Here is a 13924-nt window from a genome sequence, read left to right as displayed (position 1 = left end):
TTAAACAATTAAAGTAAGCAAAACAAAACAAAAACACCTTGCTCCTACAAGAGTAAAGTGCACGCGCTTTGGGACAGTGAGGAAAATAATGTTCACAAAGCCCATACACTTTCACCCTTTAGGAGAGTTGCAGCTTCTTTTAGCTACAGCTACTAAGTACATCTAAGCTAATCTAACTGAAAAGAACTTCTGTGTGTCTAGGCATGGCTAATGATAGCAGGAGCTGGGAAAGCTTGGTAAAGAGTTCCTAAGTGATCTTTATATTCAAATACAGAAGGTTGTAGCTCTATTTAGTTATCTCCCTGATTCAGAAAGAAAAATAATGGTCCAAATAGAAAATGGCTTATCTCTATAAAACACTTTAAACTATAATTTACATGAAAGATATCCAAAAGGGCCTGACACAATTAAGTGCCAGAATTTGTATGTAAATTCTATAGCAATCATATTTTTCATTAACACATTTAAGTGGAAGTTTCTTATGGGTTATGTTGGTCTTATTAAATAGGAGATAATTGGAATTTTGTTATTTCTGGCTATTTCAAACTGGATTCATTTTCATTATATCCAATGTAAAGTAAGATAAGTGGTAAAATGTGATGTTCTCAGTGAATTTTGTATTTGAATTAGGGCTATATTTCAGTTTTGTTTTCCTCTGCTCTATATGATTTCTAGGTTATCTGAGGCAGGGATTTTATTAAACACATTTTTTTCTTTATATACTGTAATTTGAATAATGATTCACAGAGTTGTAATTTTGTTGTATTTTGATTTTGGGGGGGTGGGGAGGGTCTGGTCATGGGGCCTGAACTCTGGGCCTGGGCGCTGTCCCTCAGCTCTTCAGCTCAAGGCTAGCGCTCTACCACTTGAGCCACAGCACCGCTTCCAGTTTTTTTTCTTTTTGCTTATGTGGTGCTGAAGAATCGAACCCCGGGCCTCATGCATGCAAGGCAAGCGCTCTACCACTGAGCCACCTTCCTAGCCCAAGTATTTTGATTTTTTATGATATTAATCACTATCACTTAGGTAGGCATTCTCCCAAAGTCCCTTAGCTTTGATCTTTATTTTTCTTACATTTCTAAAACATCATCGTTTTCTGCTACTTGGTGAGTCTTCTCATTCCTTTCATGTTGCACATTTTTAACAAGTAATTTACTTATGTTTTGTTACTGCTATTTAGTAGCTTCTAAATTGATTAGGAACAAACCCAAGAGCATTAAAACTCAACTTTTTCCCTAGGCAGGGCTTGATGTCCTCCATCTCCCCCAGCCTTTCACTTCTGCTCATTATTTTGTCAGGTATAATATTATTGAGCAGGCATTCATTTGCATTAAAGTCTGTAACCCAGAAATATTTAAAAATTGTCTTTAGTTCTGGAAGCATTTTAGTTCTGGAAGCATTGTAATGTGCTTCCAATGTACATTCTGATGTACCAGATTCTTTGTAGCTTTCAATGAAATCATTTATTTAAACACTGATTTGTGATTATCTTTTTTTTTTTTTTTTTTTTTGTATATTTGTGTGCCAGTGCTGGGGCTTGAACTCAGGGCCTGGGCACTGTCCCTGAGTTTTTGTGCTCAAGGCTTAGCACTCTACCATTTGAACCAAAGCTCAACTTTTAGCTTTTTGGTTATTGGAGATAAGAGTCTCACAGACTTTCCTGCCCAGGCTGGCTTCAAACCATGATTCTTGCCTCTCAGACTCCTGGGTAACTAGGATTACAGAAGTGAGCCATCAACACCCAGCTGGTTATTCTAATGTAATTATTATTTAGGTAGGAAAAAATTTCAAATTGAAGTTAAATCAGTAAAAGGTCAAATGATTCTAATAGTGTCACATCTAGTCTCTAAAGAACTCTTAAGAGTTAATTAACTACTTAATGGTTTTTACTTGCTCTAATACAGGAAAAACTGAAGAAAATGTTTCTAAATTCAAATATTGTAATTTTGACTGTAGATGCTTTATGTTGAGGAAATCTGTTTATATTTAGCCCTATGTTATTTGCCTAGAGGTGCAAAGATTAAAGATGCCATAGCTGGACTGGGAATGTGGCTTAGTGGTAGAGTGCTTGCCTAATGTGCATGAAGCCCGGGGTTTGATTCCTCAGTACCTCATAAACAGAAAAAGCCAGAAATGGTGCTGTGGCTCAAGTGGTAGAGTGCTAATCCTTGAGCAGAAAGAAGCTCAGGGACAGTGTCCAGGCCCTGAGTTCAAACCCCAGGACTGGCAAAAAAAAAAGTTGTAATATTTTCTGTGATAGACCTATTAGCATTCTTTAAGCCATCTTTAAAGCCATTAGAAATTATCATACTAAGAAAAAATAGAAGCATTGTGTTATTGCTAGTATTAAAGCAAGGGGATGCTGGACTTTTCATAGTTTTCAGTATTACCACACATGAAGACTTAACACTTTTTATAGTATTTGTGTTCTCTTTTCATAGTAAGTATTTTAATAGTATCACCCTCTTTCTTGTCTTTCTTGCATTCTAATGTTAGACTAATTTTTATTAAATATTTTTAAGATTTGGAGACAGAAGCAATGTGTATTGAGTTATGAATACAAACTATAACAGATGATAGAACATTGCTTATCTGTTAAGACACTGATGGATCTATAAAGTGAAGATTTGGAGAAAGAAAAGTAATCTGATTCAGTTGTTTATAATGGACCTCATTGTTGGTTGATAAAATTTGAATGTAGCCATTGCAGTTGAGGGAAGTTTGCAGAGCCTGTTACTAAGAAGAACATATGACTTTGGATAAAAAAGGGGGAGGGAGCCAAAACAAACAGCACTTTTGTATATGCCTCTAATTTTCTACATGGGACTCTTTTCTTCTCTATTATGTGGTTTCTCTCTTGTGTCCAGGAAATAAACATGATGATGGTACACAGAGTGATTCAGAGAACGCTGGGGCACACAGGCGCGGTGGCAAGCGTGCTGCTCTCGAGGAACACTTAAGACGCCACCACTCTGAGCAGAAGAAGCTGCAGAAGGTCCAGGCTGCTGAACGACATCAAGATCAACCTGCTGTAAGTTAATCTGCTTTTATTATTGCTTTTTTTCTTTTTCCTTTTTTTTGTACCAGTCCTGGGGCTTGAACTCAGGGCCTAGGCGCTGTCCCTGAGCTTTTCAGCTCAAGGCCAGTGTTCTATCATTGAGCCACAGCTCTACTTCCAGCTTTTGTTGTTGTTGTTGTTATTTTTTGGTGCTTAATTGGAGATAAGAGTTTCGCAGACTTTCTTGCCCAGGCTGGCTTTGAACCACAATCCTCAGATCTCAGCTTCCTGAGTAGCTAGGATTCCAGGTGTGAGCCACTGGAGCCAGGCATGATTGCATTTATTGATGAAGAAAGTTCTAGAAAAAGGTCACATTTGTTACTAAAAATACAGGAATCCTTCATCAGGAAACTACATATTCAGCACCACATACAAAACTTGAAAAAACAAAATCAACAACAGCAGATGCCAAAGTGGTTTCTTTGTCTTTACAGACTAGCTCTGCGCATCACAGAGGGGGGCATGGTGTTCCACATGGGAAATTGTTAAAACAGAAATCAGAGGAGCCGTCGGTGTCAATACCCTTCCTACAAACTGCATTATTAAGAAGTTCAGGGAGTCTTGGGCACAGACCAAGCCAGGAGATGGATAAAATGTTAAAAAATCAAGCTACTTCTGCCACTTCAGAAAAGGATAATGATGATGACCAAAGTGACAAGGGTACTTATACCATTGAGTTAGAGAATCCCAACAGTGAGGAAGTGGAAGCAAGAAAAATGATTGACAAGGTAAATAATTGAATGCAAGCATGATATTAGTTGTTGTGTGGTGTATTTGACTGTTAGAAATTAATGGAGAATCAAGATGAAATGGTCTTACACAGTCAGTGGTCTGAGAACCTTAGAGTTTTGTTAGGGATCTAGAAGACTGATAATAAGACAGAAATGCTTTCTGCTTTCCTTCGATTATATTCTGCATTTGTCTAAGTTTCATATAGAAGGTCTTATTCTACATTTAAACTGGACCTTTTAAACTTGTGTAAATCTCAGCTAGGTTTTAAAAATAGCATATTTTGGAATTTTCTTTTTGCCATCATTTGTATCCAAATTAAACAATGAAATAAGTTGCTGTAATTCTGTTGTTATAAACCTAAAATATTAACTACAGACTTATTGCATACTGATTTTATGATGTTGGAAGCAGATGATATTACATATGTTTTAACGAACTTTTTCCTAATTTTTATTTTTTTATTCCTATTTATTTTATCTCTGGTGATAGAAAAAAACTGTATGAGAACAAAGTCATTTTTTATATTGTACTCATTTTAGCCAAATTTACACTAAGTGATCATCATTATCTACATTTCCAATATTTCTTTAACTTTATTGATGTTTATAATGATTGTTGTATGTTTTTAAGTAGTTCGGTTTTTTTCAATTTTGACTTCAGTTCAAAGTTGACTTTAGAACCAGCTATTTATTTTACCTCCTGGCTAAAAATCTCTTATTTAAATTCTGGTTACTTAAAGTGTGCCCCAGTAGTGAGCAATATTAACATCACTAAGAAGGACCACTCCAAACATACTGAATCAGAATCAGAATTAAAAACAAGATGGCTAGGTAATTCATATGCACATTAATATTTGAGATGCTCTAATTTAGCTGATTAGTTTTCAGAATGATCCTGCCTAGGAAATGGACAAGATGTCTAACATTTAGGGATGCAGAAAAAATGTTAGGATTTATGTTTACTTTATCTCCTCTTTCTTGGCTTATTTCTTTCTTTGCTATCCTGGTATCTGAACTTCAGGCTTGGTGGTTGTTAAGCAGTCACTTTACCACTTAAACCATACCATTTTAGAGTTTATCCTATACTATATTTAGTGTATTTACTGTAGTGTACATATTCACAATTCCTTTTATTGAAGAGTACATAAAAAGAAACAGATTTTCATTCATAATGATTGTTTTTTTTTCCCATAAAGGATTATTTTAGCTGGACACCCATGGCTTACACCTGTAATTGAACCTGCTCTGGCCAAAAAGTTTTAAGACTCCATCTCCAATTAGCCAGCAAAAGTTTCAAGTGGTAGAGCACCAACTATGAGCAAGAAAGCCAAGAGAAAACTTGAGGCCCTAGAATCAAGCCCCAGTACCGGCACAAAAAGATGATTATACTATTATAGTTAGCAGTTTATTTTTTTTTCAGCATTTAAGAATGCAGACATGTCTGCTTTAAGTGTGAACTATTGAGATGCTAATGTGTGCTCTTGGGTAAACTAACTTCTTTAAACCTGGGTTTCATTTGTAAAACGGAAGACATTTCATTAGCTTTCTAAAAGAATTTTTAAAATACTTACTAGTCTTATCATAATGTTTTATGAGAGCCTGTAAAGTTTAGCTGTGTTTATTTGCTGGTTTTGACCAGCAGATTCCAAGATGACAGATGAAGAATATGCCTATGCAGTATTACCTAATAATCTTCTAATAATGAGTTAACTGACAGACATGATAAACTGAGGATGTCTCCCCCAGCCTCCACTTCTATAGGTTTAGTTTGCCCCAGGCTTTAAGAGAGTTATGGGGAAAATAAAAGAGCACATTCCAAGAGGTAGATAACAGGAAGCCAGGAAGCAGTGGTATAAGTCCATGCAGAGACTCTTCCTATCTTTTGACAGGATTACAGCATGAGGTCGCAAACTCATAATCCCATACTTAGCTATAAATATAAACAACCACCCAACCAGGGTTTTCCACTGGTATCACCTAAGCATACTAGTCACATCTCCTGTAGCCAGTTACATCCTCACAGGGCTCTAGGACTCCCATATTTGTTATTACTCATATTAATAATTTCCACATATGAACCTCAACACAAAGTAGTGACAAACCCTTGGAACAGTTTTCAGCACTGAAAGAGTCAAATGTGCAGCTGAAGTGGAAGTTATCATGCAAGGTCCTGTAGCCAGGACAGAAGATAGCCAAGAAAGTCATCGTTGCAGATGAGGCCCTTTAGGAAACTGTTGGAGCAAAGGGGGGTTACAGAATCTAGTTTTATACCTAGTGTCAGTGTCATAAGCATCTTTTGTCTTCAAGGAGTCCCTTCTCCCTCCCCCCCCCCCCCCGTTTGACATCAAGTTGCTAGTCACACTAGGAATAGAGAAACCCAAGATTTAAGAACAGGATTCATTTAAAGGAGTAATGGCAGTATGAAACTAGATACTTAATTCAGGCTTTCTTAATATATATAAATCAGAAAACCAAACTGAGACCCTATTTCAGAGAAAACAAGGATCACTGCATTCTGTCTTGTGACTGCCAAAGTAAAAGCGCTGAGATTCCATTATCTGTGGTTTATACTGCTGCTAGATTGAGGCTAATTCAGGGCTGGCTTTGAGGAAACAAAAGAAGTGAACCAAGAGCCAAATGTCTGAAGAACATGAAGTAATCTGTGGGTGTGGGAAAACAGAGGCAGAGAACGGCCATCCTGAGGGAATGAGCCGCACTGCAGTGGTTAAAAGTAGATCCTGGCATTGTATCAGATTTCTTTGTGAGCTCTGTCACCTCTTCCTTGTAAAGTTTGGGTGTATGAGGTAGAAGTTGGGGCAGCTGAACCTAAATGGTTTTAGGTCTTGAAAATTTCACAACGAGTCTGCTTTCTCACTCCATAACTGGCTTGTCATTGGTACTGGGCCAGGTTTTGTGTGTGAGGAAGGAGTATACAGTGGGATAGCAATATAAATAAACTTAAAGTAATATGCTAAATGCTTTTGATAGGTATAAGGTATTGAAGGAATATTTGTTGGAAACTTCTTTAGGCATCCACACTAAAGAAACTCCAGGGAATTGCCTTGGGCCTGTTCCACTGTGATCATGAGCCTTATCACTCCTTCTGTTTTCCTGTTCTTTTCTCCTCACTTCTCCTGGGGTAGGAGGAGATAGGAAATGTCAAATCCATGACCACAAGAAACTTAGTGACACCATGTAAAAGCTCCTCAATAAGAACTGTATTTAATGGCCAGTGAGCCCGTTTTCAGCAGATGGCACATAGGATTTTCGAAAACTATGGACTAGTCAAACAGTGGCTTAAGCCTATAATCCTAGCACTTAACAAAATCATACTTTCATGATCTTAAAAAAATAACAAAACTAGGGCTGGGAAGGTGGCTCAGTGGTAGAGTGCTTGCTTTGTATGCATGAGGTCCTGGGTTCGATTCCTTAGCACCACATAAGCAGGGGAAAAAATCCGGAAGTGGCACTGTGGCTCAAGTGGTAGAGTGCTAGCCTTGAGCTGAAGAGCTGAGGGACAGCGCCCAGGCCCAGAGTTCAGGCCCCACAACTGGACCAAAAAATAAATAAATAGCAAAACTAATCACTTGGAGTCTTTACCTGCCATTTCCTCTGTGGAACAGGAAATGTTTCACTATTTAACCTCTCTCTACTTTATCCTGTGATATTAAAGTAAATACTTACTAAGCGTCTACCTCTTATTAAAGAAATAAAACTCCAGCCGGGAGCCAGTGGCTCACACCTGTAATACTAGCTACTCAGGAGGCTGAGATCTGAGGATCATGATTCAATGCCAGCCTGGGCAGGAAAGTCCATAAGACTCTTATCTCCAATAAACCACTAGAAAACCGGAAGCGGCGCTGGCTCAAGTGGTAGAGCACTTGCCTTGAGCTGAAGAGCGCAGGGGCAATGCCCTGGCCCAGAGTTCAAGCCTCACAACCGACAAAAAAAGAAACTACAGACAGGAAGTGGTGCTGTGGCTCAAGCAGTAGAGCGTTCGCCTTGAGCTGAATAGCACAGGGACAGCACCCAAGCCCAGAGTTCAAGACCCACAACCGACCAAAAAAAAAAGAAACTACAGACAAGTTAGATGTAGAAGAAATATGCATTAACATAATAAACTCCATTTATAACTATCAGCAGTGAAAGCCAAAACTGTTCCTCTAAAATCCAGAACACTACATGATTCTTTCTGAGAATGATTCATATGTAAAGAAATCCAATTTGAGCCTGGCACAATGATTCACACCTGTAATCCAAGCTCCTGAGGTTACAATTAGCAACATCCCAGTTTCAGTCCATCTGGGCAAAATGTATTGGGGCCCCATTTTAGCCAATAAAAAGATGGATGTAGTGATGAATGCCTGTCATTATATAGCTGTGCAAGAATTTAAATTATAAATAAATATTCTCATTACCCGACTTACCTAACCGTAACCCCTCTATGCATCACCTTTATAATAACAGTAAAGAAATAAATGAAGTATAAATAGGAGAATTGAGGTTCATGCTCACCTAAGCATAAATGTGAGACCCTGTGAAAAATAAGCAAAGGGCTGGGAACCTGGCTTAAGTAGTAGAGAACCTTCTGTCAAACAAGTCCTGAGTTCAAACCACTATTCCACCAAAAAATAAAAATAAAGTACCATGGACTTTGTGTTGGTGATGGTGTGGTTGGTGGTGGTGGTGTAAGGGCTTGAACTCATGGACTCATATCCTTACTGAACTTTTTCATTGATGGCTGGAACTGTATCACTTGAGTCATGTATCCAGTCCATCCAACCTTTTCTAGGGAGGTGACTGTTTATTTAGAGATACAGCTCCTGGGACTTGACAGCCCAGCTGTTTTCAAACTGTGATCCTCAGCTCTCAACCTCATGAGTAGCTTGGATTATAGTTGTGAGCGGCTGGTGTCTGGCTGTCTTTTTGTTCTTTCTTTTTCTTTCTTTCTTTCTTTGTTTCTTCTTTTCTCGTCTTTTCTTTTTTTCCTTCTCTCTTTTTTTCCCTTTAATGCTGAAGGCAATGGGGATAATCATAGAAAACAAATTTTATATAGGACAGTGACATTCAAACTACTGTCAGAAGTATATACTATGGATTAGAAGTTGGAAAGATCAGAAATAGAAAAGGCAATTTAAAATTACAAATTTCTGGATCTCAGTAAAAGATCCAGATTGAAAATATAATAGATTTACTATTAGCACCAGTGGCTCATGCCTGTAATCCTAGGTACTTAGGAGGCTGAGATCTGAGAATTGAGGTTCACAGCCAACCCAGGCAGAAAAGTCTGTGTGACTCTTAGCTCTAATTACCAAAAAGCCAGAAGTGGAGTTTTGGTTCCGTGGTAGAGTGCTAGCCTTGAGCAAAAAAAGCTCAGAGACAGCACTGAGTTCAAGCCCTACGAACAGCACACATATACAGAATACAGATTTACAAATTACTAGAATATAAGTGGGATGTTGGGAGTGTTCAAGTGGTAAAGTACCTGCCTAGTAAGGATGAGGTCCCAAGTTTAAACTTCATTATCACCAGAAAAAGAAAATAAAGGGAAGTTGAATATAGAATAAGAGATGAAATCAACTAGACAGATGAGAGAAAATGAAGTTCTTAGCCATAGTAACATTGGTGTGGAAAGAACTAATAGACAAAGGAGACTGATAAGTCTGATTAGATAAGTAAACTATGAAAAAGTACCATTTTGGCATCAAAATCAAAAAGAAATGAGTAGACAACAATATCACATGATACACTGATGTTAAATATAATAAGCACTGGCTTTTTAGTTTTCCCCACAAAACATTGTAATCCCAGATCTGAGGATGATTGCAACGTGTTTGATCTCTGCCCAAGAGAAGTTGTGCACAATTAAAATAGGATCTTTTTAAAGATCCATGTTGAAATGCTATATCCTTTCTTTTCTGTTACCAGTAGTTAAAATGTTAAGATATCTAATTCCCTACCCTCAAATTGTGAGATTCCTGCATTCTAGTTCTTATTTTTGTTCTCTGTCTGTATGTAATCCTATTTTATACATGTCCCCAAATTTACCTTTTGTATTCTTTTTAAAAAATTTACTTCCTTGTTGTTTCAGAGTCATGTACAGTGGGGTTACCTTTACATATATCGTGTATTAAGTACATTTCCTTTCACACAGTGTCGTCCGTGTCATCTGCTTCTCATTCCCTCCCTCCTCTCTCAGCTGCATAGTTCACTTTCCTCAATGACCAGTGCAGCCAGTACACTCCACTGCTGCCCTTCTCGGTTTTTCCTCTGATTCTGTGCCCTCCCCCCAGCCTCCCACAGATGTGCACGTGAATATACTGTATATCAGGTAAAGAGTACAGAGTCATCAGAAAAAGAAATAGCAAACGAAGACAAAAGTCCTTTGTTTCCATATCTTTGGAGTTCATTTCATTATGTATATTATTTTATGTAAAGATGAAGAGGAACTTAGGCATTGCACCTTTGTGATTCTCTCCTAAGTCTGTCCCTTTTTGGTCTCACTGTATGTGGGTATCTAGAATTCTGTGTAATTTGTCATTTCCCAGTGTGTTTAAAGTCTAACATCCACATATCAGGTAGAATATGCATCATTTATATCTCTGATCTTGGCTTACCTCACTTAACATGATTTGTTTTCATTCCATCCATTTCCATGCAAATGACATATTTTATTCTTTCTAATGGTTATGTAAAATTCCATTGTATATAGGTACCACATTTTTTTATCCACTCATCTAAAGTGAGCATCTGGGTTGCTTCCATATCTTGGCTATTGTGCTACAGTGAACATGGATGTGCAGTTGTCCTTATCATATCCTGGCTCACCTTTTATATTCTTAACACTTGCCTGATAGACTTCTTAAGTTTTACATCGAAACCTATATGGAAAAATTCTATTTATTATGAACAGTATGTGTTGAAAGTGTTTTTCGCTGCCTCAATCGAGCAAAGTCTTCTCCCCCCCATAAAAATCATTTCCTGCGCTTCTTCCTGTCTTGACCTTTCTGTGAAACCTTCCGGAGAACACATCACAGTACCAGTTTCTTCTCCCTGCTCCTCCGAACACATGCTACTGAGGGTAAGGAAAGTCTTCCCTGTCACTCCCTCCTCGCCTCCCCCAGGCTAGGTGAGAAACTGTCCTGAAATGGAAAGGGGAATATTAAATGAAGATGAGAAATGTGGATCATTGTAGAGGACTTGCGAAGAGTATCTCTCTTCCTCTTAAATTTCCTATCAGAGAAAAACCTGTGCCAAACATTTTTTCCTTGTCCTGTGTTTTTGTTCTTTACCCACTGTTGCAAACATCCTCTTCCCTCATGGAGTATAGTTTGTGCTAGTTCTATTTCAACTTGTGGGATGGAATCCATAACCAGAAGTGTAGCTAAACAAGAAATTCAACATAGAGAACATCTATAGCTGTGAGTCATAGCCCAGCAAAGGCTTGCTGAGAATGTGTATCCTGGGTCACAGCAAAATTTTCGATTATATCTAAGTCAGAACCAAGAGAACCATGGTCAGTCAGAACTAATGTGGACAGGGCCAAATTGAAGGCAAAGCAACATAAGATGCATGTAAGAAACACGCCTGTAATCCTAGCTACTCAGGAGGCTGAGATCTGAGGATCGCGGTTCAAAGCCAGCCCGGGCAGGAGAGACCGTGAGACTCCTATCTCCAATAAACCACCAGAAAACCGAAAGTGGCGCTGTAGCTCAAGTGGTAGAGTGCTCGCCTTGAGCTGAAGAGCTGAGGGACAGCGCTCAGGCCCAGAGTTCAAGCCCCATGACCGACAAAAAAAAGAAACACAGAGTAGCAGACCAAGTGAAAGCCATCAAAAGGAAAAATGGAATATTTTTACTTTATAAGGAAGACGAAATAGGAGTAATTTGAAAGTATTGAAAGAAACTTAAGAATAGGTTGAAAATATAGGCAGTAACTGAGCCACTATAGAAAGTAAAGTAATATCTTTTTTAAAAAATTGAAATAAAATTTACATAGCATAAAACTGGATACTTTGGTCATTAAAATATGCAAATAGTCCAGGCACCAGTGGTTCACGCCTGTAATCCTAGCTACTCAGGAGGCTGAGATCTGAGAATTGCAATTGAAAGCCATCCCAGGCACGAAAGACCATGTGACTGTTACCTCCAATTAACTACCAAAAAAGCTGAAAGTGGAGTGGTACGCAAGTGGTAGAGCACTAGCCTTGAGCTCAAAAGCTCAGGACAGTACACAGGCCCTGAGATCAAGCCCCAGTATTGCCCCTATCCCCCAAAATAAAGCTATTCGTGCCCAATACACACCAATCTCAGCATTCAGGAAACCAAGGCAGGATAATTGGAATTTTGGTCCAACATGGAGTATATAGTAAAATTCAGTGGCTGTTGTACAATGTTGTATAGTGATCATGACTAAATCCAGAAATTTTTCATTATACTAAAACAAAAGTCTCATACTCATCAAGTAATCATTTCCTGGGCTGGGAAGGTGGCTCAGTGGTAGAGCGCTTGCCTTGCAAGCCTGAGGCCCTGGGTTCGATTCCTCAGCACCATATAAGCAAAAAGAAAAAAGCCGGAAGTGGCGCTGTGGCTCAAGTGGTAGAGCGCTAGCCTTGAGCTGAAGAGCTGAGGGACAGCGCCCAGGCCCAGAGTTCAGGCCCCACGACTGGACCCAAAAAAAAAAAAAAAAAAAGTAATCATTTCCTGTTCCTTCCTTCTTCAGACTCTTGGAAATCAGTCATCTGTTTTTTGCCTTTCTGCATTTGCTTTTTCTGGACACTTCATATAAATAGGATCATTTATGTGTACCCTTTAATGACTGGCTACTGTCACTTAAAAGTTTTCTAAGAATTAAGCAGTATAATAAACATTTATTTTCATGGCCTCATAGTAATAATATTTTATCCATTCATGGACATTTGAGGTTTTTTTTTCCAACTTTTGCTATTATAAATAATGCTGCTATGAACATGGATGTACTTGTATTTATGTGTATATTTTGGAAAATTATAAAACATTTCTCCTAGCCTCTTTCTGAGTTCTAACAATTTTGATTGAACCTTAAGTTTAAATGTTGGTTGCACATGTATTATAAAAATCACAATGTTAATTCACACTCCACTTTAAGAAATTTTTCTCTTTAAGAGAGAAATTAGTGGCCAGGTGCTGGTGGCTCATGCCTGTAATCATAGCTACTCAGGAGGCTGAGATCTGAGGATCATAGTTTAAAGCCAACCTGGGCATTTAGAAAGTCCTTGAGACTCTATGTCCAATTAATAACCAGAAAACCAGAAGTGATGCTATGGCTCAAACTGGTAGAACACTAGCCTCAAGTAGAAGATGATCAGGGACAGTGCCTAGGGCCTGAGTTCAAGCCCCACCATTGACAAAAAAAATAAAAACAGAGGAGAGAGAGAGAGACAGAGGGTGGAGGGGGGGGGGAGAGAGAGAGATTAACTAGGCACAGTGATCCATGCCTCATTGGCTGGAAAGCACAGTGCCATCCTCGACCAACCTGGGCAACAAGTGAATGAATGAGACCTTGTCTCAACAACAAAAAGCTCCTGGATATGGTGTTCTGTGCCTAGTGTCACAGCTCCACAGAGGCTTCACAAACACAATAGCTCTGGCTCTGGCTCAGGTGGTAGAGCATCCACCTAATGACTCAGGGCCCTGATACCTCTAAAGTAAAGAGAGTTGGGAGAGGGAAAGTGAGACAGGGAAAAATATAATTTTTTAAGTCCTCTCCCCCACTTTTTTTGGTACATCCTCCCACACTATAGACTTGCAGCCTGAAGTACCTGGCTGGATGAAAGACCTGCATCTGTGATGGTAGTTTGGGATTTCAGTTGAGACCTGGTCAGGGTGGGAAGGGGAAGAGAATAAAGGCCCTAGCACTAACTATATCTGAAATATCTTGTGCCATCTAGGAAGACAAAAAACAGGTAGGCAAGCTGTTGATAAGAGAAGTGAATGAAGACTTCCATGTGGATGAAGTCTCCAGGGACAGAATCTAGAATGGAAGATTAAAAAAAAAATTGGTATCTTGATCTTGGTTTTGACAAGCGCTCAAGATATTATCTAAGGTTGCAGGTACTCTCTTAAACATGAACAACATGTTAGCCTTAAGGTATATA

General features: G+C 38.7%; 1 protein-coding gene across 7 annotated transcripts in view; it reads left to right on the top strand.

The window, feature by feature from the left end:
* Positions 1 to 13924, top strand: part of Cep170 (centrosomal protein 170) — a 92598-nt gene that overhangs the window by 47223 nt on the left and 31451 nt on the right. For 4 of the 7 annotated variants that reach the window (XM_070041913.1, XM_070041912.1, XM_070041910.1 and 1 more), the window contains exons 9-10: positions 2868 to 3031; positions 3493 to 3786. In XM_070041913.1, coding sequence (XP_069898014.1) covers positions 2868 to 3031; positions 3493 to 3786 — 458 coding nt within the window. The remainder of the gene's footprint in view (positions 1 to 2867; positions 3032 to 3492; positions 3787 to 13924) is intronic. The other 3 variants (XM_070041916.1, XM_070041915.1, XM_070041914.1) reach the window with 1 other exon arrangement.

The sequence above is a fragment of the Dipodomys merriami genome, unplaced genomic scaffold (assembly GCF_024711535.1).
Source record: "Dipodomys merriami isolate MVZ:Mamm:240054 unplaced genomic scaffold, mDipMer1.0.p SCAF_31, whole genome shotgun sequence".
Classification (NCBI taxonomy): Eukaryota; Metazoa; Chordata; class Mammalia; order Rodentia; family Heteromyidae; genus Dipodomys; species Dipodomys merriami.
This window is presented reverse-complemented; position numbering and strand designations above follow the sequence as displayed.